At 40.4% G+C, this 26,861-nt stretch overlaps 2 protein-coding genes across 2 annotated transcripts in view; one reads left to right on the top strand and one right to left on the bottom strand.

Annotated features, from left to right (window-relative positions):
- The window catches only part of LOC105398510 (centrosomal protein of 131 kDa), a 36,701-nt gene extending 13,703 nt beyond the window's left edge, over positions 1-22,998 (top strand). The window contains exons 6-16 of the mRNA XM_048622480.1: positions 485-592; positions 898-1,056; positions 3,483-3,527; positions 3,966-4,171; positions 4,631-4,767; positions 5,281-5,369; positions 16,094-16,305; positions 17,242-17,354; positions 18,132-18,190; positions 18,751-18,893; positions 22,611-22,998. Of these exons, the coding sequence (XP_048478437.1) occupies positions 485-592; positions 898-1,056; positions 3,483-3,527; positions 3,966-4,171; positions 4,631-4,767; positions 5,281-5,369; positions 16,094-16,305; positions 17,242-17,354; positions 18,132-18,190; positions 18,751-18,893; positions 22,611-22,746 (1,407 nt within the window). The 3' untranslated portion in view covers positions 22,747-22,998. The remainder of the gene's footprint in view (positions 1-484; positions 593-897; positions 1,057-3,482; positions 3,528-3,965; positions 4,172-4,630; positions 4,768-5,280; positions 5,370-16,093; positions 16,306-17,241; positions 17,355-18,131; positions 18,191-18,750; positions 18,894-22,610) is intronic.
- A 1,186-nt stretch (positions 22,999-24,184) lies between these two features.
- On the bottom strand, positions 24,185-26,631 carry LOC105398416 (hairy/enhancer-of-split related with YRPW motif protein 1). Its single transcript, XM_011570509.3, has 3 exons — positions 26,306-26,631; positions 25,662-25,757; positions 24,185-25,304 (listed from the first exon to the last, which is right to left on the bottom strand). Exons 1-3 carry the CDS (start codon positions 26,387-26,389, stop codon positions 24,219-24,221), a joined length of 1,266 nt encoding a protein of 421 aa, XP_011568811.3. The 5' UTR covers positions 26,390-26,631; the 3' UTR covers positions 24,185-24,218.
- Between the last annotated feature and the right edge of the window lie 230 nt (positions 26,632-26,861).

Here is a 26,861-nt window from a genome sequence, read left to right as displayed (position 1 = left end):
AACTGAAATGGGAGTGGGCGGGACACTTGGCTCGTCGGGAGGACGGAAGGTGGACAAAGGCGGTCACAGAATGGTGGCCTAGAGACGGACGAAGAGCGGTTGGCAGACCACCTGCTAGATGGTCCGATGACATCTGCAAGATTGCAGGGAAGCAGTGGATCAGAGCGGCACAGGACCGGAAGAATTGGCGTACAAATAAGGAGGCCTATACCCAACAGTGGGCGATAGAAGGCTGATGATGATGATGATGAACATCATCAGGTCAAACATATCCATTTCTTGGCTCCATTTAGACATGATTTATGACGTTTCAAAAACATTGCCTAGATGCGCTTGCACTTTATGTGATACGCATGACAGCAGTCTGTAATCTGTACTTATTCTTTATCCAAGACTCTAAGTTAAAAACATTAAAAAGTTAACAACGCACTTTTTACAGTCGTGATTGTAACTTGCGTGTTATTTATCTAAATTAATCTTGCAGATGTTCAACAAAGTGAGCAACCTGGAGAAGCAGTCGCACCGCAGCATCAACAAAGTGAAGCAGGACTGCGAGGAGGCCGTCAAGAGGCACCAGAACTTCATAGATCAGGTAACTAGTTGTCTTTGATAATGGGCTACGGTGGTTGGGATTCAATTAAACAAATGATGGCAAAAAAATACGCACATCTTGCACATGATAGACCTGCTTTAAAACTGAACATCCAAGTCACATTTATATTTGCACCAAAAATAAAATAAAAAATTAAATCCTGTGGGCCCTTAGTGTCCACATTGTCAAATACATTTCATTATTGTGTCAAATGGTAAATTCAATAAATTACCATTCGCCACTATAGACTGTTATTTCCTACGCTTCTCTACACTCTCATAAACGCCACCACCACCCACCCACAGCTAATCAACGACAAGAAGACCCTAAACCACCGCATAGAACAACTAGTGGATGAGAGGCGAGCCATGGAGGAGAAGTGGAGGAGAGCCGCACAGACCTTGGATGAGAGGCACCAGCTCGAGCTGCGCGCGCAGCGGGACAAGATGCAGGCGCAGCAACAGGTTATATAGGGTGTTGCAAAATAGGTTACGCTTTTTGCAGCAAGTTCCATGAGACAGTCACCTTTCGAAGAATAACGTCGTGATTTATCAGCATCTTCCATGACACAGTCATACTCGGGAGAATTTTGGCATCTTCTTTCATCTTTGCCAGGTGAGTATAAATAGGTAAAAACTATCCCAGATCCTCCGCAAGAGTTCAATCCATAGTCCATATACCCTCTACAAAGTTCATAAAATTTGATCCAATACTTTAAGCACTACTACTACTATTACACTGATATCACTGCAAGAAGTTTCTCAAACATCGCATCGAGCAACTGGTGAAATTTCGGCGTCTGCTTTCTTTTCTTCCGGTGAGTATAAATAGATAATAAGTATCCCGGATCCTCCGCAAGGTTTCAATCCATACCCTCTCCAAAATTCATCAAAATTGCCTTAGTAGTTTAAGCACTACCACCATTACACTAATACACTGCAAGAACATTCTCGATCATCGTATAAAGCAACTAGTGGACTCACGTCTCGGTATGGAGGAGAATATTAAACTGATATCACTGCAAGAACATTCTCGAACATCGTATCGAGCAACTAGTGGACTCGCGTCGCGCCATGGAGGAGAAGTGGAGGCGCCGCGCAGACCCTGGAGCAGCGGCACCAGCTCGAGCTGCGCGCGCAGCGGGACCAGATGCAGGCGCAGCAACAGGTTATACAGGGTGCTCTATTAAATAGTATAATGGTCATACAGGTTGCTCCGATACTGGTATACGATTATTGTAGCGTCTTCCATGCCACAGTTTTTATGCTGCAAAACTCGTATACCAGTCAGACAGTAAGACAGCAGTCAATGCTCAGAAGCATTTTGGCGTTTTCTTTTACCTTCGCCAAGTAAGTAAGATAAAAAGTATCCCGGAACCTCCGCAAGCGTACAATCCATACCCTCTCCAAAATTCATCAAAATGGCCGCAGTGGTTTAAGCATGGTCATCATTACACTGATATCACTGCAAGAAGTTTCTGGAACATCGTATAGAGCAACTAGTGGACTCACGTCTCGGTATGGAGGAGAATATTACACTGATATCACTGCAAGAAGGTTCTCGAACATCGTATAGAGCAACTAGTGGACTCACGTTGCTCGATGGAAGAGATATTACACTGATATCACTGCAAGAACATTCTCGAACATCGCATAGAGCAACTAGTGGACTCACGTCTCGGTATGGAGGAGAAGTGGAGGCGCCGCGCAGACCCTGGAGCAGCGGCACCAGCTCGAGCTGCGCGCGCAGCGGGACCAGATGCAGGCGCAGCAACAGGTTATACAGGGTGCTCTATTAAATAGTATAATGGTCATACAGGTTGCTCCGATACTGGTATACGATTATTGTAGCGTCTTCCATGCCACAGTTTTTATGCTGCAAAACTCGTATACCAGTCAGACAGTAAGACAGCAGTCAATGCTCAGAAGCATTTTGGCGTTTTCTTTTACCTTCGCCAAGTAAGTAAGATAAAAAGTATCCCGGAACCTCCGCAAGCGTACAATCCATACCCTCTCCAAAATTCATCAAAATGGCCGCAGTGGTTTAAGCATGGTCATCATTACACTGATATCACTGCAAGAAGTTTCTGGAACATCGTATAGAGCAACTAGTGGACTCACGTCTCGGTATGGAGGAGAATATTACACTGATATCACCACAAGAAGGTTCTCGAACATCGTATAGAGCAACTAGTGGACTCACGTTGCTCGATGGAAGAGATATTACACTGATATCACTGCAAGAACATTCTCGAACATCGCATAGAGCAACTAGTGGACTCACGTCTCGGTATGGAGGAGAAGTGGAGGCGCCGCGCAGACCCTGGAGCAGCGGCACCAGCTCGAGCTGCGCGCGCAGCGGGACCAGATGCAGGCGCAGCAACAGGTTGTACAGGGTGCTCCGATAATGGTTAGATAGGTTTTTTGCAGCATCATGTAGACAGTAGCTATACTCGGAAGAATTTAGGCGTTTGCTTTCATTTCGTCCGGTGAGTATACAATAGATAAAAAGTAGACAAGATGCAGGCGCAGCAACAGGTTATACATCATCATCATCATCATCATCATCAGCCTATTGCAGTCCACTGCTGGACGTAGGCCTCTCCCAAAGCACGCCACTGGATGCGATCCTTTCGATATAGCTTTCCGCATCCTATCATAACCAGCCACCTTTCGCAAGTCGTCACCCCATCTAGCCGGAGGGTGTTTCGCGTTTGCATAGCCGCGGTGTCATATTAGAAGCACCCTTAGTCTTATGCTGGGAACAGTCACTTTCGACAAAGAATCAGTCATCATATTTTTTTACGCTCCAATGTCTTTCATAACTATTATGCACTCATAATTTTTAGTATTGTTATTTTTTCATCGCATTATTTTATTATAAATTACAGGTTGCCAGGCAAAGATGGGTGCGTCAGAAAGCTGAAAAAATCAAGGTAATATTGCTGTATTCAGTATGTAACTTTTCTTTCGTAATCATAAATCATTCATTGAATCACAATTCGTCAGCCATCACAGTCAAGCAATCACCTATCATCATTCATTACACGCAAATGTAACTTTACAAAACTGTTTCTTAAATATTTTCATCATCAACCCGCAATCATCCACTGCTGGACATGGGCCTCTCTTAAGGAGCACCACAGCACCCTGACTTACTCCTTCCTCATCCAGCCACTACCGGCTATAAGGTCAAGGCTATTCTATTCTATTCAGAGAGGGCGTGAAGCTCCTGTACGTGGCTCTCTCGAGTGGAATCTATGTACATATCCCCTTAATTTCAGCTCAACCAGCCTAGCTCCCGAGTAAACTGGAGCAGCAAGCCTGGGTTTGCCAATTGCAACATTTCTATGACCACAATCTTTTTCCACCAGGAGCTAACAGTAAAAGGCCTAGAGGGCGAACTACGCGAGATGGCCGACCGACAACAGAAAGAAATCACCGACCTCAAGATGGCGCACGCAGAAACACTAGGCCGCATCCAGTCCAAGCATTCAGCAGCTTTGGAGGAGTTGAGGAGGGAATTGGAGGAGGAGCGGGAGGCAGCCCTGGTGAAGGAGAGGCAGCTCGCTAGCGGCAGGTGAGTCGCGAGTGAGTCACTCGAGCTGGAGGAGTGGAGGAGAGAGCTGGAGGAGGAGCGGGAGGCGGCCTGGTGAAGGAGAGGCAGCTCGCTAGCGGCAGGTGAGTCGCGAGTGAGTCACTCGAGCTGAGTTGCAACTGCAGTAGGAGGCCGTAACCTCTACGCTTGGGAGACGATTGTATGATCGTTGCTTTTAATTTTCTGGCCAAGCGAGATTTTAATACAATTTAGGCGCTCGGCTTTTCGAAATTACGTCGGTTCGGTTCGCTTTTCCGTTTACTATCTCTATCTCAGTAAATATTAATTTTCATACAAGCAAACCTATTATAGAGGGTTTCATCTATTGAGACAGCTGAAACAAAGAAGGACTAGCCTAATGTACCTAATAAGGGTTTTCACAGATAATAATATGTATTATTCGGTGAAACGGTCTCTAATGTATTCTATTGTAAATTTCAGAATGGAGAAACAGATCCTCGAACTCGAAGCGACGTACCGCTCGCAGCGCACGCGCTTGGCCGCTGAAATGCGAGCGGAGAGCGAGCGCGCCGCCGCAGGCCTGTGCGAGAGAGAGAGAGAGACGAGGAGGGAGATAGGTACATGCACGTGTATACAGAGAGAGACGAGGAGGGAGATAGGTACATGCACGTGTATACAGGGAGAGACGAGGAGGGAGATAGGTATAATATTAAGGGCCGTAACACACTGCCAAATTGCGAGCGTTTTGTATGCGGAGCGGTCGCGCAATGAATTCGCAACGACGTGCAGCGAATGCGTTGAGCCAAGATTTCCGCGTAAAACAACGTGGACGCCTTTATGTATTGTAGTGTACCGGCCGTCACCCCTCCTCTCTTAAGTGCGTGACTAGACATTTATGTGAGAAGACGTACGTGTCATCATGGCATCATCAGGAATTTATAATGGAGAATACGTTGCCAATGCGCCATGCGTCCGCAACATCTTCATTGTGATAAGACCTATGAATATGAATATACTTAAGCGTAGCGTAGTGCTGCCATCTATAATTTCAACCAGATAGGCTTTGATAGAGTTCATCGTATCTACCTGACCTATAACCTAACCTAACTAATAACGTTGTTCTTTGACAGAGAAATGGCGCGAAGAGCAAGAGAAGATTCTGGAACAGAAGAAAGTAGAAGTTGAGCAGGAAATAGCCAAGCAGAGGGAGAAAATAGAGGTAATACTGATTACATAATACATATTCAAAATTGCTTTTAAAGTTATTTTGACGGTCAAAGATTAGCCGTCCACCTGCTTAATAGTCAAAAGACATCATCATCAGTCCGTAATCGTTCACTACTGGAGATCAGCGTCTTCCAATTGACATAGGCCTTCCTCATTCAGACACCTGTCGTTGGTCCTGCGGGCTTGAGGGTGCAATGTCGGTTACCTTAGTTCTCCAAAAACTTAGTTAGGTTACACTCAAACAAACCATACCACCCCTCTATTTTTGATAAGGAATAACAAATATTGATAACGAAACAAAAATATCACTCAATATCAAGGGGCAGAGGGCGCTAGTGTCACGAGTAACATTAACTCCACGTAATTTTAAATGTTTACAAAGTAAAAGTTAATAGAATCAATAAAAAATTATATTGAAATACTCAGGATAGACCAAATAATAAGTGATAGTGTTATCTCAGTGTATATACTTATAAAAGTGTTAAAAAGTGCTATAAAAGGATATACTGATAACTTTTCGATTATCCGAATTATAAACACATATAATATCAACAATAGTGTAAAGTGACAATATTATAACTCACAAGGTAAATTCAGTTAAATTCTCAAAGTGATCAATTTCGCATATAAACACCAAGAATTTTTACAAAAACCTGTGTACAATACAAATGACCTTTGGACTTAACGAATCCTAATATTCAAATTTTTATAAATAACACAACTCAGTGACATCTAGTAGAAGAACGCAGAACTACTAAACTAGCTGCTTTACTAAGGTTGTAATTAGTGAACCTGGCATATAATCAATAGGTGATTAAGTAATCTTGCTACTCACCACTAGAGGGCACTAAATTGAATATACAGGTGATTGGAATCAAAACCGCCACTAGAGGGCACGCAAACATAAATTTTATTTTATTAATAAAAGGACATGGATAAACGGCAAAGAAATTATGCAAACACATCATGCCACAAATGCAGCAAAATGCTACTAAAGAAAAATGAGTCACTTTTATGTAAAAGCTGCAAACAGTCATATTGCCTAGACTGCCAGAATGTATCCGACAAACGGTATTGTCTTATGACAAAAGAACACAAAGAAAAATACATATGCATCGCATGTCTTTCCCAAGGAGCTTCCAGTAACAGTAACTCACATGGCCGACGTGACGACTGTGCAACTTATAAAAATAATAATAGAAAGGTTCAGACACCGAGTGATAGCGAGACAAGCTGCGCCACTTGTGAGTCAGACTTCGAAACTACAAGTCTGCCCGATTTATCTACTGATGGAGGCCCATCAGAAGTTCAGGAACTAAGACAGCAAATAAACGATTTACAAACGCAATTAAAAAGCGCAAACGCAGAGGTTGACAGGTTAACTCTAGAAAACACCGAACTACGAAACAAGACTAAATGTAATGAATCTAAAATAAACACTTTAAAGAAAATCTGCAATGACAAGATAAGCACAACAAAAAAATCAGGAAAAAAATCCCGTAAGAATCGTATAAATAAGAGGAAACTAGATTTTACCATCGACGTGGAGGACCAATCTAAAAATACGAGTCTAATATCGGACAACTCTACAAACTCTACCAGCGCAAAGATACAAGATTTGGTTGATGGACGTCAAGAGTCAAATAGCGCAGTTTCTGAAACCCTAAATCAATCAAACATGACACAACCGGACTCAAAAAGCAAGATATACTTTTTCGGTTCTCAACAATGTAGAGGACTAGCGAAAGCAATATCAATAGATAGAGAAGACTCACCATACAAAGACTACCAGATATTCTCATTTATTAAACCGAATGCAAAATCCGATGAAATTGTGCGATCTATGAGAGCTATCAATTTTAAGCATGAAGACTTAGTGGTGCTATGTTTGGGAGAAAACGACACAAATCCTACGAGACTAACCGCAGAACTTTGCTTTGCCTTGAAATTATGTCAAAACTGCTCAGTTATTGTACTAGGAGTCTTCAAAAGCTCTCACCTTAATGAAAACATGATAAACAGCACTTTTAAAACAGTATGCGGAAGCTTCCCCAATTGCGAATTTCTGGACTCTAATCCTGACTTCTTAAGCAGGAAAGCTTACCTTGCACAAACTGCTAAAGCCATAAACTTTTCTATTGACTGTAGAGACTACGATAATAGTTTTATAAAAAACATCAAATCATTATTGCATAAAAATAATATCACACAAAATAGCAAATTGCCAAGCCCAACTCCAATCACGAAAATGGTAACAAACAAACTTATAAACACTCCGACTAATCAAAACAAAAACAATTTTTTTCGTCCCTCCTCAGTGTAAAGAAAATTATGTTACATGCTTCCATCAAAATATCGCAGGTTTGTTGCCCCCGCCCGCGCACCCCGATCTGACCAGACGTGTTTACGTTTTGCTCCTACAAAAATAATAATTAAAAATACTTATTCCCAGTGTTATTGTGCATACAGTTCGTTATCAAACCTCCTAAAGTCAGTGCTTACGAAACAAAGTGATTGTGATAGTCAATATGGTGTTGTTAGCGATCTAGATTCCAGCAAGATACGTAATCTAGCGACGCGCACTACCCTCCAAAAATTGTTACGAGCGTGCCTGCAAAGCGCCTGAACTGTTAATTTAGCAGAACTCAACAAGTCAACATTACCATTCATTTAAGAAAAGGGATAAACACTGCTGGTTTGTGGTTATCTTCTACCATTAAAGTTAAAGCATACCATATAATAAGCTAAAAATGACTCAGAGATCACCACCACCATCAGAATTACTGCAGTCAAAGGTAAATCGGAATACTTTATCGGCTTCAAGCTCTGATATTACTAAAGATAACCTGGAAACAAATAATTTCATACGCCAAACAACTCAAAGAACAAAAAGACCAAGATCAAAATGTTTCAGCGACGATGACTCATGCAGTGACCTGAGTACCTTTAAAGAGGATCTCCTATCCTCTATAAAATCAATGATGGCTAGCCAATCGACTAGACTGGATCAACTTGAGAATCGAATGAAAGCTATTCAAAATCAAAACACAAACATTCAGTCTACGAACAAAGACATAGAGAAAGCTATGAATCATTTATCGGAAGATATTAGAAACATGGAGTGTAAACTTACGAGCCTCGAAGAGGAACGCCACGTTCTCGATCAGCAGATATTATCCATGGAAAATAAGCTGGAGAACCTTGAGATCGCGTCAATAAAAACTTGCATTGAACTGCGAAATGTACCAAAAATTTCCAAAGAAAAAAAGGCTGACCTATACGACTACATCCATACACTATGTGATACTATACAGTTACCTATTCAAAAATCGGACATAAGGGATGTGCAGAGGCTACCGTCAAAAAAAGAACAGGCTCACTCGTCCATCTCTGTTGAACTGATGAGTACACTTACGAAGTCTCTTTTTCTCGAAGCAGTAAAAAAGTACAACAAAAACCATCCTACTGATAACATAAACACAGCTCACCTAGGATTGTCTGCCCCGAAGCAACAAATCTTTATATCGGAATTACTCACACCTAAAATGAAGCGATTGTTATTCTTGGCACGTGATTTCTCGAAGACTTATAACTACACCTTTGTATGGCCATCAAATGGACGAATATACATACGGAAAGAAGAAGGAAAACCTTATATTATGTTGAGAAACGAGGCCCATCTTACCGAATTAAAGAAAACTGTAGAAATTCCTATATCTAAGTGACTACTATGTACTGTATTTGTATTGTTCCTTCTAAGATTGTTTGTTTGTAATATTAAGATATGTTACGCTGCATGTATAACTATAATATGTCAAATTCATAAAAAAACACTAAGGCATGTATATCTCCTACACATCCCACACACACACAACTATAACAGCACACCAAATAACACAGAACACCCTTACACATACAACGTACTACACATACAGTTAACAGAAATAAATTATATCATCATAAATAAACATATTAGCTATTTAATTCACCAGATACCTACCTACTTGCCAACTTCAACTTACTCACTTTATCAACACATAACTGCTGTCAAATTATATTTCAATAAACATACTCACTACCACTTAAGGATACCTATAAGACGGTTGATCAAACTGGGTGCCTTACATAAATACATTGATGACCTACAGAGACTACACCTCAAGAACTTTTACTCATACTTGTTTTATTAATGGATAATGATATAATTCAGACCATTGATGGCATCGATAATTACCTATTATCTGAATCAATTACATGCAACCCTGAAGACTGTTTGAAACACATAACTAATAGTAAAAAACAATTTAAAATTATGACACAAAATATAAGGAGCATCTGTTGTAACTTTTCAGGTTTTAGAACATTGTTACATAGAACGCAGCTTGACCCTGACGTACTTGTTCTCACAGAATGCTGGCTAAACTCTCCTACAAATTCAATTTTACCACACATGGATTACTACACTTGCATCTCATCAAAAAATAATCTCATACAAAATGATGGTGTAGTTGTCTACGTAAAAAGTGACATTACGTCACAATCTTATGAACCAACTTTCAGCGACGCGAACTGTCTAGTTACTATACTGAATAATAATGTTGCCCTTATTTCCATATACAGATCACCATCATATAAATCAATAGAAAAATTTATTCAATCCTTAGATAATGTATTAAGCTCCTTACAAAATTATAAAACAATATTGGTCACAGGGGATATTAATTTGGATATCATACCCAATAATATTGACGATCGTGCCTCAACATACCTAGAACTTCTAGCATGTCATGGTTTACTCCCTGCACACGTAATACCCACCAGAGATAAAACCTGTCTTGATCATGCCATGATAAAATCCCGCCTAAATTCAAAAACACTAATTATAGACAATAGTCTTACAGACCACAATGGGACGGTATTCATTTCGATAGATCTAACGCACTACAATCCATTATCTAAAACTATGTTCTCAAAAGTAGACTATCAAGGCATCTCAAACGATATATTAAAAACAGACCTAGGACATGTAATGAAGTGTACAGATTGTGAAGAAGCTACTAATATGCTCATAAATTCAATTTCAACCATAATTAATAATAATACAACTGTAATAAACTTAACTAGGAGGAAAACTCCTTTGAAACCATGGATCACTGAAGGTTTATTGAGATGCATAAGAACAAGAGACAGAATGCATAAAAAACTTAGGTTAAATCCAGATAATATAAATTTAAGTATTTCTTACCGTAGATACAGAAATTTCTGTAATGCATTACTTAAAAAGCTAAAGCTTCAACACGAAAAATCAATACTAGAAATGGCAAGCAATACTAACGTAAAAAAGACCTGGCAAGTTATTAATGAAATTACTCGTTTCAAGCCGAATAAATCTGCTCCCAAGGACTTACTTTTGATAACTAAAGATCCAATCGAGGCTGTTAATGCCGCAAATGACTACTTTGCGCACGTAGGTGAAAATCTCGCAAAAGATCTTCCGCCATTCAATAATGCTAAATTTACTGAAGACCACAGTCCTAATTCATTTGTCTTGTTGGAAACTGACTTATCGGAAGTAATCACCTTGATAAACTCTCTCAAGAATACGGCATCATCAGGAAATGACAATATTTCATCAAAAATCTTAAAACAAAACATACCCAGTTTGGCTGCCCCTTTAACTCACATATGTAATCTTGCAATATCAACAGGCATTTTCCCACAAGTTTTGAAACAATCTGTAATCACTCCTATTCACAAAGATGGTGATAAGGCAACCTTGAGCAATTATCGACCCATCTCTATTTTACCTACAATATCAAAAATTCTTGAGAAAATCCTTAACAACCAACTCATTCAATACCTAGAAAAAAACAACCTACTTTCACCAAATCAATTTGGATTTCGTCGAGGTAAATCGACTGCCGATGCCGTATCACAGCTAACAGAGAAAATAGCCAGGGGATTGGACGAAAAAGATAGATGTCTCGCAGTATTCCTAGATCTTCGCAAGGCGTTCGACACCATCTCAATACCAATTCTTATAGAGAAGCTCGAAAACATTGGTGTTCGATCACTCCAGCTACAATTATTTAAAAGCTACCTAAGTGACAGAACTCAAACGGTTAAAGTTAGCGATAAGATCAGTGAACCTCTCCCAGTCAAATATGGTGTCCCACAGGGAAGTATCCTTGGCCCAACCTTATTCTTGATCTACATAAACGGTCTCTGTAATCTCAACATCAAAAATAGCTACATTTCCTCGTTTGCTGACGACACAGCAGTACTGTTTAGAGGAAGCACATGGGACTTGGTTTTTAACGATGCCCAAGATGGATTGAATGTAATAACGAAGTGGCTTGGTCTAAATCGCCTTAGTCTTAATATAGAAAAAACCAAATACATGACTTTTTCCATGGTATCGACAACACAACCTAAAAACTCAATATTTTCTCTAACTGCACAATCTCTTTTATGTTCAACTAATGCTGTAATTCCATCTTTGTGTAACTGTAACTCTCAGAAACTAGAAAAAGTTATTAAAATTAAATATCTCGGTGTAATATTGGATGAAGGTCTCACTTTTAGAGAACATATAAACGTCTTGTCCTCGCGCATTCGGAAGTTAATTGGCATATTCAAAAACATCAGATTTGCAGCCACCCCTAAAGTTATGAAAACAATATACTTTGCACTATGCCAATCACTACTACTATATTGTATTGGTGTGTGGGGTGGTGCAGCGAAGACACACCTTATCAAAATTGAGCGAGCACAGAGGGCAGTCCTTAAGGTTATCCACTTCTTGCCTCGCTTAACACCTACTCTGGTGGTTTACCAGAAGTCCGAAGTTTTGACAGTTAGACAGTTGTTCATACAGCACTCGGTACTTCTACAACACAGGCGTGTCAATACATCCAACACAAATAGAGACAGACGTCGTAAAGATATTGTGTCAATAACTGAAAGATGTAGAACGACTTTTGCACAACGTTTTCAGTACTTTTTGTGTAAATTGCTGTATAACAGATTGAATGGAGTTCTTGATATATTTGACACACCGTATCAAGAATGTAGTAGAAGCATCAGGAACTACTTGTTGAAGCTGTCATATATCGAAACAGAGGAGTTGCTTACCATTACTACTTAGATAACACAAACACTGTAAATTTGATGAAAGACAGTCGACCACTTTGACATAGAAATTTACACAATCAATCATACTAACAAAACCCATTTACACATTCACACATATACACTTACACACATACATTAACACACATAGGTACACAGTCATTTACACATATACACAACAAAGCATGCTAAATTATTATAATTTTTTTATTTTCTTTTCATTTTTATGTAATTTTAAAGGTACCTACCTAAAATATAACCTAACTTTAAAAACAAATTAAGTACATAAACATGTAAAAAACGACTACATCCTACCTATATTAGAACAATTCCAAGGAGGGCACTGATACCTGTAATACAGATTATATCTAGTACAGGTATTGGAAGTTTTCCATATCTTAGTACATAAGGGTAATAGTAATACTGTAACTTCTATAATGTTGAATCAATATGTACCTTTACTTGAACAATAAAACTATTTTTATTTTTTTTATTTTTTTGTTAGGTAAACGTGAACTAGTACAGATATTTCTTAGCGATCTCGAAAAAAAAGACATACATACTGACATAATCTGCCTAAGTGAAACATTTCTCAAGCAGGGCAGCGAAAGCAATGCTCATCTCTCAGGCTATAAAATGGCGTCATCATACTCACGCAAAACTCAAAAACGGGGCGGAGTTTGTATTTTCGTTAAAAACGAGATTAAAACAAAACAAATTCCTATTCTGAAAGACTTCTCTATCGAGAGATGTTTTGAATGTTGTGGAATAGAGATTCCACAAATTAAATGTATTGTAATCTGTATATACCGTACGCCGTCATCAAATTTAAACACATTCTTCACCCAACTGGAAAGTCTTTTACATAAATTAAACACCAAACGCACAAAAAATATTGTTTTATGTGGGGATTTAAACATTGACATCTTAAAAAATACCAAAGAGACGAAAGAACTAATTGCTTTATTAATAAACCATAATATTGAATTACACATAAAGGAACCTACTCGACAAAAAACTTGTATCGACAACATTGCCAGTAACATCTCTAACATAAAATCATCGCAAACTGTACAAAGCGGTTTGTCTGACCACAACACATGCCAATTGATGACATTTCCTACCGAAACATGCCTACAAGCAAGTAACCATCATTACTATATTAAAAAAAGAGACTACAGCCAAGATAACATTGACAAATTCATAAATTGTATAAGCTCACTTTCTTGGTCACACGTATACAAAATTAAAGACGCTGACGAAGCATTTGTAGAGTTCAAAGAAATGTTCCTACTGTTTTACGACCTCTGCTTTCCTATTTTGAAAGTTAAAATAAATACAAACCGCAACTGCTTAAAATGGGTCACACCAGGCATAAAACTAGCATGCAAAAAAAGTCGATATTTACGTCATAAGTATTATGAAAGTAAAACAAAAGAAAATAAATGTAAATACTTAACATATTCAAAAACATTAAAAAAATGTATCAACAAAGCACAAGTAATGGCCAGTAAAAAACTTATTAATAACTCAAAAAATAAATGTAAGGCAGTTTGGACATTGATAAAAGAAAACAGACAAAATCAACAAAAAAACAATATAGAAAAAATTAATTTAAATAATAAAACATTGACCCACCCACTTGACATAGCTACAGAGTTCAATAAAACATTTATCGATAGCGAAACTAAATCAAAAAACACCAATTTGAAAATAAAACAGAAAACATCTATTCATGACTCTATATACTTAAAACCCTGCGACAGCAAAGAAGTTATGACCATTATAAAATCTCTTAACGTGACCAACTCAGTAGGTCTTGACCAAATTAACACAAAAATTATTAAGTCATGTGCACTCTACTTAGTTGACATACTCTCTTATTTAATAAATTGTTCTCTATCTACGGGCAAATTCCCGACTGCTTTGAAATTTACTGTTGTTAAGCCACTCCATAAAAAAGATGACGAAGCTGACATTAACAACTATCGTCCCATTGCACTTATAAGCATATTGTCTAAAATATACGAAAAAGCAATGGAAGGACGTGTAACAAATTTTTTGTTAAAACATAACACTATAAGAATAGAGCAAAATGGGTTCCAAAAAAATAAATCTACGAGCCTAGCTGGATTCCAACTCATTACTGAAGTGGTAGAGCATATCGATAAAGGAAAGCCAGTAGCTGTTGTATTTTTCGATATGTCTAAGGCGTTTGATTTTGTATCCCACAAAGTGCTCCTAGAAAAATGCGAGAAATATGGGATTAGAGGTATAGCACGCGATTGGCTAAACAGCTACTTATCGGATCGTAAACAAATAGTGCAAATAACAACACTATCGCAAAACAGAGAGCTGGTAGTTCACAGCTCTACACCCGAAACAAATAACTATGGTGTTCCACAGGGAGGGATTTTATCGCCTTTACTATTCCTAATATATATCAATGACTTACCTGAAATCACAAATGATAAGTGTATATTATTCGCAGACGACATTTCCATAGTTATAAAAAATAATGACATTGTTAATTTTGAAAATCATATAAATACTACTATTAATAAGGTGACAAACTGGTTAAGTGCAAACAATCTAAAAGTTAATGAAAACAAAACAAAATATCTACAATTCAGAAACAACAAAATGACAAAACTAAATATGACACTAAAATGTAACGATAAAATTATTGAAAATACTACTTCTACAACATTTTTGGGCATAATCATGGATGAGTTATGTACATGGCTTCCGCATATAGTAAAAGTCTGTAACAAATTAGACCGCTTTGTCTACGCCCTACACAGGCTAAAAAAAACCGCTGATAAGTCTACAGCACTTACAGCATATCACGGCTATGTAGCATCAGTTCTGCGGTATGGACTCATACTGTGGGGAAACGCCAGAGACATCAATAGAGTTTTTATTGTACAAAAACGGTGTATAAGGGCCATTTGCAGTGCAGCCCCTAGAGACACTTGCAAACCATTGTTCCAAAACTTGAATATTTTGTCATTGCCGAGTCTCTACATTTACGAAATGGCGTGTTTTGCTCACAAACATAGAACCTTGTTCACATGGTATGATGACACAAAAAAGAATTCTCGTCATCCAAACAAAATAGTGTACCCCCCATGTAGAACAACATTTTGCCAGCGCAGCTGTTACAGAATGTTAATTAAAATATATAATAAATTACCAGCGCCATTGAAGAGTCATCCCCTTATCATATTTAAAAATAAATTGCATAAATGGCTTGTGAATCAATGTTTCTATTCCATCGAAGATTACCTTAACTTTAATCATATTTGTATCGAATAACTAATAAAACTAACTTACATTTATAATATCGTAAATAACTGTAAATTACCTAACATTAAAATTAACATGAATTATAGTGTATAGCTTTGTGACAAATTTTTGCATGCCTTAACAGGTGAATTGTGAGGAACCTATATTATTGTAATGTAAACTCTTTAAACACCTATACTGTACCACTTTTCGTGCAAATAAAACTATTTCATTTCATTTCATTTCATTTCATTTCATTTCATTTCATTTCATTTCATTTCACTTCCCGATTCACAGGAAGAAATGAAACAAAAACGAATCGAACTCGAGCAAGAGTTCGAAACCTACAAGAAAGAGTTCGAAGCGTCCCAACAAGCGGCCCTCAAAGTGAAAGTGACGGAGATAGGCGTGCAACACAAGAGGGAGCGAGACAGGGAGATTGAGAAGGCTATAGAGAGCATGGAGGCTGAAGCGCAGGCGGGGAGGCGGGAGCTGCAGGATGCTTTGAGGTAAGAGATAGAATGACAGACAAAAAATATATATAACTAGCTGTTCCCGCGCGCTTCGCTTCGCCTTAAAAAGTTATCCCGTGGGAATTCCGGGATAAAAAGTAGCCTATGTTCTTTCCCAGGGTCTAGACCCAATTTCATTCAAACGCGTTCAGTAGTTTTGGCGTGAAAGAGTAACAGACAGACAGACAGACACAATTACTTTCGCATTTATAATATTAGTTAGGATAGTTAGGATGAAAACACTGTGCCAAAGTTCAATTGGTTCTCTTCCCCGTTGAAATTAATGAGCGAAAGGATAAGATCACAGATGAATGATTGAGATTGAGTGAAATGAAACATAATTATCACTATTGCCTCTTTGATACATAAAATAGAACACCGTATATCAGTATAACTAATAGTTGTTATACACGTTGTTCTATATACAAAAAATATATCCTAGGTACCTACCCTACTCATATTATGAGCACGTGGTAATGGTAACAACGTGTATGGCTAATACAAAAGCAGGACTGAAACACAACCATACCGCGATGTAGAATCACATCCGTCAACGCCACCTAGCGATACTTGTTGTGAATTATATTAAACTAATGTTCCCGCGCGCTTCGCTTCGCCTTAAAAAGTTATCCCGTGGGAATTTAGTAGGCCTGCTAGGTATACTAGAAATCTGATGATTGGGCCCTTTGTAAGTGCGGGGTGAGGCGCGGGTGGAGTGTGTCGAAACCCGTCGACGCCATAGGTGCTCGCTATGCCGCTTAGCCACTATTGGTTTGCTGCAACAAGTATGCGCTCCGAAGCCCCTTTTATCATTCGTTTATAAATGCAATGCCATACCATGCCATTTGGGCCGAGATAGATATTAATTGTTGCGCAATATAGATAAATTGATTATGTTATGTTTTTAAATGGTATACTCTCAATTTGAAACAGGAGGAACAAGGAGCAATACGAGATGGAGCTCCGTGAGCTAGCAGAAACAGAGCAGGCGACTTTACGCCGCTACCAGGACGCGCAGGCGCGAGTGAGGACCACCGAGGACAAGTGTGAGTACACGCGAGGAGTGTGAGTACAACATGAGGAGTGTGAGTACAACATGAGACGAGCTAGCGGAGACGCAGCCGCTACCAGGACGCGCAGGCGCGAGTGAGGACCACCGAGGACAAGTGTGAGTACACGCGAGGAGTGTGAGTACAACATGAGGAGTGTGAGTACAACATGAGACGAGCTAGCGGAGACGCAGCCGCTACCAGGACGCGCAGGCGCGAGTGAGGACCACCGAGGACAAGTGTGAGTACACGCGAGGAGTGTGAGTACAACATGAGGAGTGTGAGTACAACATGAGACGAGCTAGCGGAGACGCAGCCGCTACCAGGACGCGCAGGCGCGAGTGAGGACCGCCGAGGACAAGTGTGAGTACACGTGAGGAGTGTGAGTACAACATGAGACGAGCTAGCGGAGACGCAGCCGCTACCAGGACGCGCAGGCGCGAGTGAGGACCGCCGAGGACAAGTGTGAGTACACGCGAGGAGTGTGAGTACAACATGAGACGAGCTAGCGGAGACGCAGCCGCTACCAGGACGCGCAGGCGCGAGTGAGGACCACCGAGGACAAGTGTGAGTACAACATGAGACGAGCTAGCGGAAACGGAGCATACTAGTGTGAGTACACAGTGAGGATTAGTGTTATGAGTACAGAGTGAAGCAAACTGAGGTCTAGTCTGAAATGTCTGAAATTCTGAATACAGATTCAGAAAAACTGAGGACTTTGCTGTTTTATTTACAAAGCGTATTGGATTTTTTGTAATAAGACTTTATTTGCAGGTGCGGAGCTCGAGGTGACAATCAACCAATTGCAGACGAGAAACAAAGTCCTAACTGAGGTAAGTAACTAACATTTTGGAGATGTAAAATTTTAGGTTGCTACTATCCTTAGTTTTCTTCAGTCTCTACGTTTTATAACAAACCTGTATATGTACGGAGCACCCTAGGCACTCAGCGCCCGACGCTATTCTGACTAGCCAATCCTTTTGTCACGGTGTCAAAACCTGGCCCTGTAGCACAGGGCGCTGTTAAGACGTGACAAGAGTTCTCCGTCGCGCTAGCTCTTGAGGCTGCGCGATGTGAGTGAGCGCGATGCAAAAATTTTGTCACGTCTTAAATGCGCCCCGTACTAGCCCTTCAGATGACCTAGCACGGGTCGTAAGACGCGCACGTCAAGACGTGACACAAGTTTTGCTTCGTACTCTCGATGCCACGCAATGTAAGTGAGGGCGACACAAAACATTTGTCACGTCTAGCGCCCCGTGCTCCAGTGTTTTGTGTTTGTCACGCTATGTATGAGAAATTAAAAGTTTCATCATTATTTTCGCTAGAGGCGCCACTTTGTATGCCAAAAAACTACTTACATACCTTATTTTTATACCCTCTTAATTCCTTACAGAAAACGTTCCAACTCGAGCAGCGCGCGGAAGAGGTTCGTTCTAACTGTGAGCGTGCGTGGGGCGGGAAAGTGGAGGCGCTGCAGAAAGAGATGGAAGATATGAAGAAGACTCACGAGGAACAGATGCACCAGCTTTATGCCAAGTACGTACCATAGCGTCTAGTGTGATACGGGATTAGAGTGTAATTGCGTATGATCGGCTTATGGAGAAGCGAAGGTGCTTTATTTAAAAAACGAGGATCCTCAGACTAAAGTGGGGGTAAGTGGGCACTTCTTTCGGTTTAAAAAGCGTACCTACAGCCATTTACCAACAGATAGTGTATCAACTACCACTACACGGGTTCATTATCTACGTCGATAAACTCCTTTAATGCGCGCTCCGCCGTATTTATGGCGAATAACGAAATAGAAACAATTATCTACGTCGATAACGAACCCGTGTAGCTGCAGCAGGATATTAAAAAACTTTATAGTAAGATTAGAAAGCTACTACAACACATAACTAACTCGAGCAGAGCGCGGAAGAGGTTCGTTCCGGATGTGAACGTGCGTGGAGCGGCAAGCTTGAGTCACTGCAGAAAGAGATGGAAGATATGAAGAAGACTCACGAGGAGCAGATGCACCAGCTTTATGCCAAGTACGTAGCAAAGCGGCTAGTGTGATACGGTATCACCGTCACTATGCTGTGTAAAACATAGCATGACACCTATGACAGCTGTCAAATCCACACATTTGGTTTGTCATTTGTTCGTTTTCAAGGGAAAACCAACATAATTAACAAGGAGCCCGCGTGGAGCGGCAGCTGGCGGCTGCAGAGAGATGCAGGACGCGAGGAGGACTCACGAGGAGCAGGTGCACCAGCTTTATGCCTAATACCTACGTACCGCTTCACTGTCACTTAGATAATGGGAGATTTTCTAACTTATTAGTGGGCACATCTTTCGGTTTAAAAGCGTACCTACAGGCATTTACCAACAGATACCTACTGTATTAGCGGGCACTACACGGGTTCGTTATCGACGTCGATAAACTCGTTTATTGCGCGTTCCGTCAAACACAGCTCCGTAGGTATATATGGTGAATAGTAATAGTGACATGACATGACATTTCTACAGCAGGATATTAAAAAACGTTATAGTAAGCTACTAGAGCAACTATAACTAGAGCAGCGCGCCGAAGAGGTCCGTTCTACCTGTGAGCGCGCGTGGAGCGGCAGCTGGCGGCTGCAGAGAGAGATGCAGGACACGAGGAGGACTCACGAGGAGCAGGTGCACCAGCTTTATGCCAAGTACGTAGCTTAGCGGCTAGCTAGTGTGACTGTTGTGACACCTCATCACTGTTCTGTCGCTGTAACTGATTAGTGCGCACATATTTCGGTTTAAGAGCGAACCTAAGCCATTTACCAACAGATAGTGTAACAGCGGCCACTACACGGGTTCGTTATCGACGTCGACTGCGTTAAATGCGCGTTCCGCCAAATACAGCGCCGTATTTATAGCGAATAGCGATATAGTTTCTTTTGACAACCTACGTCGATAACAAACCCGTGTAGCGGCAGCAGGATATTAAAAAAACGTTATAGTAAGCCGCTTGAGCAAATATACAGGGTGTAGGGCTTAGTATACCATTTTGCACCCTGTATATGACTAACTAGAGCAGCGCGCAGAAGAGGTCCGCTCCGGCTGCTCGCGCGCGTGGAGCGGCAGCTGGCGGCTGCAGAGAGAGATGCAGGACGCGAGGAGGACTCACGAGGAGCAGGTGCACCAGCTTTATGCCTAGTACGTCTTAGCATCTACGGCGTACAGTACAGTATAGCAAGAAGGAGTATAAATAACGGCGTTCTTTCTCCTTTACTTTTTTCTTTGTTCATAAACATCTTAGCCAATAAACTCACTTCTCTCTACCACCTATATGCGGATGATCTCCAGCTCTACACTAATGCACCTCCAGAACACCTCAACTCTGCTATTAGCCTCATTAACACCAATTTGGAGATTATCTCCAAGTGGGTGAAATCTTTTGGTCTGCTATTAAATCCCACTAAGTCACAAGCAATCGTTTTTGGCAGCTCCAGAATGCTACGCAAGATTGACTTTGCAGCTGCGATGAGGGTCAGGTATGACCAATCGGACATACCATATGTGGCTTCAGTAAAAAATCTCGGCGTGATCATGGACAGCACTCTCTCTTGGGTTCCCCAAGTTGATGCTGTGAGCAGGAAGCTTTTTGCATCTTTCCACTCTCTTAAACGCTTGCAGTATTTCCTACCGTTTAACACTAAAGTTACGCTGGCACAGTCTCTACTGCTCCCAATTCTCGATTACGCTGACGTAAGCTATCTTGACCTCACTGAAGAGCTACTCAACAAACTCGAACGTCTCCAGAACTTATGTATCCGATTCATTTTTGGATTACGTAAGTACGATCACATTTCTGAGTATCGTGCTCAATTGAAGTGGCTCCCAATTCGCCTTCGCCGGAATACTCACATTCTCAACATGTTATTCAATGTTTTGAATAACCCTTCTTCCCCCCAATATCTCAAATCTAAGTTTTCATTCCTATGTTCCCACGGCCGAGCGTTGAGATCTACAGAGAACAAGATGTTGAGTGTGCCTGATCGTAACGCTGCTTCTTATAGTGACTCGTTTGCTGTGAAGGCGGCGTGTATGTGGAACACCTTGCCCGTGAACGTACGACTATCACCTTCGCTTGCTACCTTTAAAAAGAGCGTAAAGGATCACTATTATCAAACCTTAGGTTGGAAATTATAATTATGTAAGTAAGTATATGTATGTATTAATATAGCCAGTATATATTAAGTGTATTTTGTCTCTTAGGTATATGTGTATTTATATTATTATTTAAGTAGGTTGAATAGGTAGGTTAATTCTAGTTTATAGGTTTATTTTGGACATGCTTAAAGTAGTCTTAGTTACTTATATGTCTGCATTTACTGTTTTTTTTATTATTGTATAAAAGAGTTTTGTTAAATTTACCTGAGTTTTCCACCAACCAAGGGTTGGCTGGAAGAAATTGCTTTTTGGCAATAAGCCCGCCTTTGTGTACACTAACTTCTTCTCATTTTGTATTTTGTCTGTGTATGTTATTTTTTAAGTATGCAATAAAGTGTCTATAAATAAATATAAATAAATAAATAATAAGGACGCCAATTTCCATAGTACAGTCAGATCCATAAGTAGCTATACAGTCTATACACATATGTACATTGTCAAACTACCTACTTAGCAAACCGTCAATGTCTGAATGAATTAATATGCAGTTAGTGAATTTGACAAGGTAGGTACCTACCAAAGTGTATAGTGACTTATGCAGCTGACTGTACATGGCCACCAAAGTTACTTTTCCATAGCCTTAATACATAGAGAAGGTAGGCTGTATCCGACGTATTTTTGCAATACTTTTGATTGTCTGCACGGAAGAAGTGGCCTATAAAATGTAGAAATGTAAATGTACATTATGTATGTATGCCTACATATGTCACACCCACACCCGAGGCAGTCAGATACTGCCGCTAATCAAATGGCACTGCCATCTATCGGGCGCCTTGGGCACCTCTTTGCGGGATCTACGGCTTTGACATTATTATTATATCTTTCAAATAGCGCGGAAAGATGTCGTCACAACCTTCCAAGAACGATACTAGAGCATTGATGTCGATTCTGAAGGCAGAAATTCTAATTTTAAAGCTCTCAAACTATAAATAACAGAGTCGAATTTTAAACAAAGAAATTAAGGTTTTGACAGGTCAAAAATTAGATTTTCTGCCTTCAGAATCGTCATCATTATTATTAATTACCTCAACCAATTAATTATACTTATTCCTCCTTTGTCCCCAGAGTGAAAGTAGCAGTCGCCCGAAAGGACTCCGCCATCCAGGCGCTGACGCGCGAGGCGGCCAAGCACCAGGAGAGGATAGCCGTGCTGGAGCAGAAGCTGCAGCAGCAGAGGAAGGACTTCCTTAAGCATAAGTGAATGACGGTGGTTGGTGGTGCTTTTTGTTGTGAGTTTGTCTTTGGAGCAACCGGGGATGCAGTACCAGTAGGTAATTGTTTGCCGCCGAATGAGTTAAGCCTACTTTCACCATAATCTGTTAGATCCTTAACACCCCCGCTACATTGTAAGTGTAACCCGCAAGGATTCGGCCATCCAGGCGTTGACGCGGGAGGCGGCCAAGCACCAGGAGAAGATGGCCGTGTTGGAGCAGAAGCTGCAGCAGCAGAGGAAGGACTTAAGCATAATTCACTTATGCTTAAGTCCTTCCTCTGCTTTATTAGGGTGGTTGTGGTGCTTTTTATTATTGTGACTTTATGTTTGGAGTAACGCTGCAATCCTAGTAGGTCAACTGTTTGTCGAATGAGTTAGGCCTAGTTTTACCATAGTCTGTTAGATTATTAACACTTATGATTCATTGTAAGTGTAATATAAATAAAATAAAAACATATTGAATCCTTGACAGATGTGTCAAAAGTACTCAAAAGTCAACAACTAATCCATTGGTATAATGTAACAGGGGTGTTAATGATCTAACAGAGTCTGATGAAACTAGGCCTTAACGGCGTATCTGAGTATTATGGAGAATGTTCAATAGTTTTGCGTTCCTAGATAATACCTAACGTTACTTAAAGTTTTATGTTTTTAAAGACTGATTTTAAATTATAATAATTCAATAAAATAATGTTTAGAAATGTTACCGCGCACGCATGGCATTATGCGTATAACCAGGTACAGTAACCACAGATAATGTAGTGCGGGGCTCCCTCTGATGCTCTATAATCTATTCTATTTTGTACTGTGCTAAAAAGTATGTGGCTAATTATTTTCTTATAAAGAAATTGCGGGAAAACCGTTATCATTTTTTGTCTAAATGGCCGCTAGAGGTAAAGTAAACAGTCTAATAAATTTTTATAAGACTAAAAATAATGCAAGGCTAAAAAAATTGGTATATTTTTTGTGACTCAATCCGTCCATATATGTAAAGTTAGACCACGATTGTGCTAGTTTTAATTAGTTTTATTCTTAGATTTCGTTGGCCGGTCTGGCTTTTATAACTACCTGCTATTAGTGATCTCATCAAGACTTGATTTTATTTATTTAACTGTTACAGGTTATACCTACCTGTATTATACATAATTTGAATTAATATTTATTGAACAAGAATACTCCCTAGTTTTTAATTTTAGAATAATTTTGCAAGAGTGCTTGAAAATATATGGATTGTGATGTTTGCCAATAAATTACTATTTATTCAAAGCTGTCTACTTTTTCAATCTAAGATAATGAGAACACGAATAAAATGCACAGAATAAATCCAAATAACGTTACTCTTTAATAATATTTCTATAAAAAAATCTTAAATAACCGTGTACCTTTACGGTAAACACTTAAAGCTGTGATAAAGCTATCATTTGCCTTAACATTAAAAACAGTTTATACAATACAATGTATCACCAAGGTCGCCAGACGTCAGAGCTGGGGCCTTGCTCCGGTGACCTTGAACTAGTGTCGGCCTCCCTCTCCTTGACCTTCGCCTCCTCATTAGTCACACTTGATTGAGCCAATGACGCCGCCGTATGACTAATAACCGTCCTTGGAACGGAATAATCTCTAGGGTTAGCCAGAAGAACCGGCTTTTCACTAACAGAGGGTATGCTTTCGGGCATGGTTAACCTCCGTTCCGGATAGTAGAGTAATCCGGACCGTTCCGGTAATCTGATTTCGAAGGCGGAAGTCTTTTCCGGGGACCTGGTTAACCGTTCTGGAATGATCTGGGCTATAGATTTCGGTACGGATATCCGTTCCGGTAACGGGTCTATTCTTAAAAGTTTCTGAGCCGGTCCAGAGTTCTCAACCACAGATCTTTTCAGCTTCTGCCGTATGGAGTAATCGACGGCCCTTTTCGGGGACGCATCTATGCCAATCTTGTAGTTCTCCACGTCTATCACTATCGACAGCGGTTCCATATACTTTTTCTTCGCCGCTTCCTGTCTTAGCGTTTCTGGTGATATGGTCGTTGAGGAGACGGTAGGTTTCTGCGTTTCTGGGCTGGACTCTTGGTCTGAGGCTGATCTGCTAGGGGGAGTGGGGAAGGGGAACGTCTGCACGGGTCTCGGAGGCGTCTCCATCTCGGTGGACGAGTCACAGGTGGACCCACAGGACAGCGGACTGAGGGGTGGACTTTGCGTCTTGAGGTTCTTGACAAATCTAAACGCACTAGGTCTCTCATCTTCTAACCTCAAAGGATCTGGTACCATTTGCGGGTAATCATGCGGCGGGTTGAGGTGTTCAATTCCGTTGATGCATGACGTCAGATGGTTGCCTAGTCTGTGTCGAAGGCCGGTTGGTACGCTGGCCAGTCTGCTGAGATACTTCTTGACTTCCACCGCGCAGTCTCCGAAGCCAGACTTGAAGCGATGGAGGACGGTGGGGTCTGAGGCGATGGCGGCTGCGAGCTGCTGACGCTGTAGGGTCTGCAGATGCTTGACGGTGAGCTCGAGGATGTCAGCCTTCTCTAGCTTGGAGTGCCGAGCTGGCTGGAAAGAGGAAATGAAGGTTAGAAACGTTGTATGAATGTATGTTTTCTGCTGTATTTTTCTGTAGTTAGCATTGTTTTAATGAAATCTTTTTACCAGTCTGTTATTATGATTTCATATAAGATTCCCATAAGAATAAAATGATTTTTTTACACACAGATACACAGTCCGTAAATAGTCCAGTGCAAGCCATGGGCTTCCTCCGAAACTGAAGAGTTTCAACCATAATTTCATCATTTCAAAATATGGTCGGAGATATCACACTTGCCAAACATTCAACACCCACACTCTACCCCAGCCGGTATCGAACCCGGGTCCCTCACTGATCAACTATAGCTATAGCTTGTGTAAACTCACGTCCTTGTCCATGGCGTCGAGCAGCAGGTCCTTGAGCTCGTTGAGGCAGTTGTTGATGCGCGCGCGCCGCTTCTTCTCCATTATCGGTTTGTTCGTCTGCAAATATTCATGTTATTGTTATAAACAAATATTGCTCAATTTAATGCGAACCTTCGTCTATATTGTTAATCTAAGATTGCGCTTATAAAAAACGTTCAGATGAGAGGGTAATAGTAATATGTTTATTGCAACTATGTAAGTTTTATAGTAATATGTTTATTGCAACTATGCAAGGGTTATTGCAAATAGCTTTATCTAGATATCATAGGAACTAGTTTTTTAGAGGAGGAAGGTACGGGGGTACGGGGATCTAATGTTTTTTTAGTTCTATTTTTGATGTGTTAAAAAACTGAAGAAGGAAAGTTGTTGCGAACTTTGGCACAGACCTATGTGCATGGTCCACCAGCGAATAACTATGGGGTGTTAATGATGAAACAGTTTAAAATTGCGCAAAAGAAAACTCAGTGGCGAAATATTTTCTAGTCCAACTTTGTTTAAAATTTATTTTCGCACATATTACACCTACACCAAAAATATATTTAAACAGAACTTTCACAAAAAACACATCACATTTTTCCACCAAAAATAAATCCAAAGAAAATCACCTTTCGCAACTCCGCCTTGGATAATCCTTGTCCAGATTCAGACATGAATCCGGTTTGGGAGTCGTCATCTTCACTGCACGGCATTTTATCACAACACTGGCACACCACAAAATTAACAAAAAAATTAACTTTTCAAAATTCGAACACTATAGTTTGAAACTCCCGGCGAGGACTGCCCCGGATGGAGTCCCGACACGTTATGCCGAGAAATTACGATCAACGTGGAATAAATTGAAAAATGATCCCTATATCCCGGGGTGTCCTTTTGAAGCGTACGCGCAGACTGTAGCTATCTCGCTCTAACTCGCAGGGCTGGGCGGTGGGAACTGTATCGGAATGTTTTGTTTTCGTGCCGTCTCGCTCGTGACCGGTACCTGTTGAATGGCGCCGTATGTGCAGTGGTGTGGTGAGTGGGAGGCATGGGTTGCGGGTACGATTTTAATGGCAATTTTATTATGGGTACTTATTTTTATAAGTAGCTGGCTTATTTAGTTAATTAGTCAAATACTTTGTTTTTGTCTTCTTGTAGTTAGGTAGGTACTTGTACCATTTACAG

This window comes from Plutella xylostella, chromosome 8, assembly GCF_932276165.1.
Source record: "Plutella xylostella chromosome 8, ilPluXylo3.1, whole genome shotgun sequence".
In the NCBI taxonomy this organism is placed as follows: domain Eukaryota; kingdom Metazoa; phylum Arthropoda; class Insecta; order Lepidoptera; family Plutellidae; genus Plutella; species Plutella xylostella.
The sequence above is the reverse complement of the archived record's forward strand: the minus strand, read 5'-3'. Positions and strand labels throughout refer to the sequence as shown.

What these genes read in the sequence shown, in the direction of transcription:
- LOC105398416 (XM_011570509.3), bottom strand. Translation starts at nt 26,389, where the DNA reads ATGCCGTGCAGTGAAGATGACGACTCCCAAACCGGATTCATGTCTGAA. An exon ending in CCAAGGCGGAGTTGCGAAAG is followed by an intron (nt 25,758 to 26,305) that starts GTGATTTTCTTT and finishes GAATATTTGCAG; the next exon opens with ACGAACAAACCGATAATGGA. An exon ending in TCGACGCCATGGACAAGGAC is followed by an intron (nt 25,305 to 25,661) that starts GTGAGTTTACAC and finishes TCCTCTTTCCAG; the next exon opens with CCAGCTCGGCACTCCAAGCT.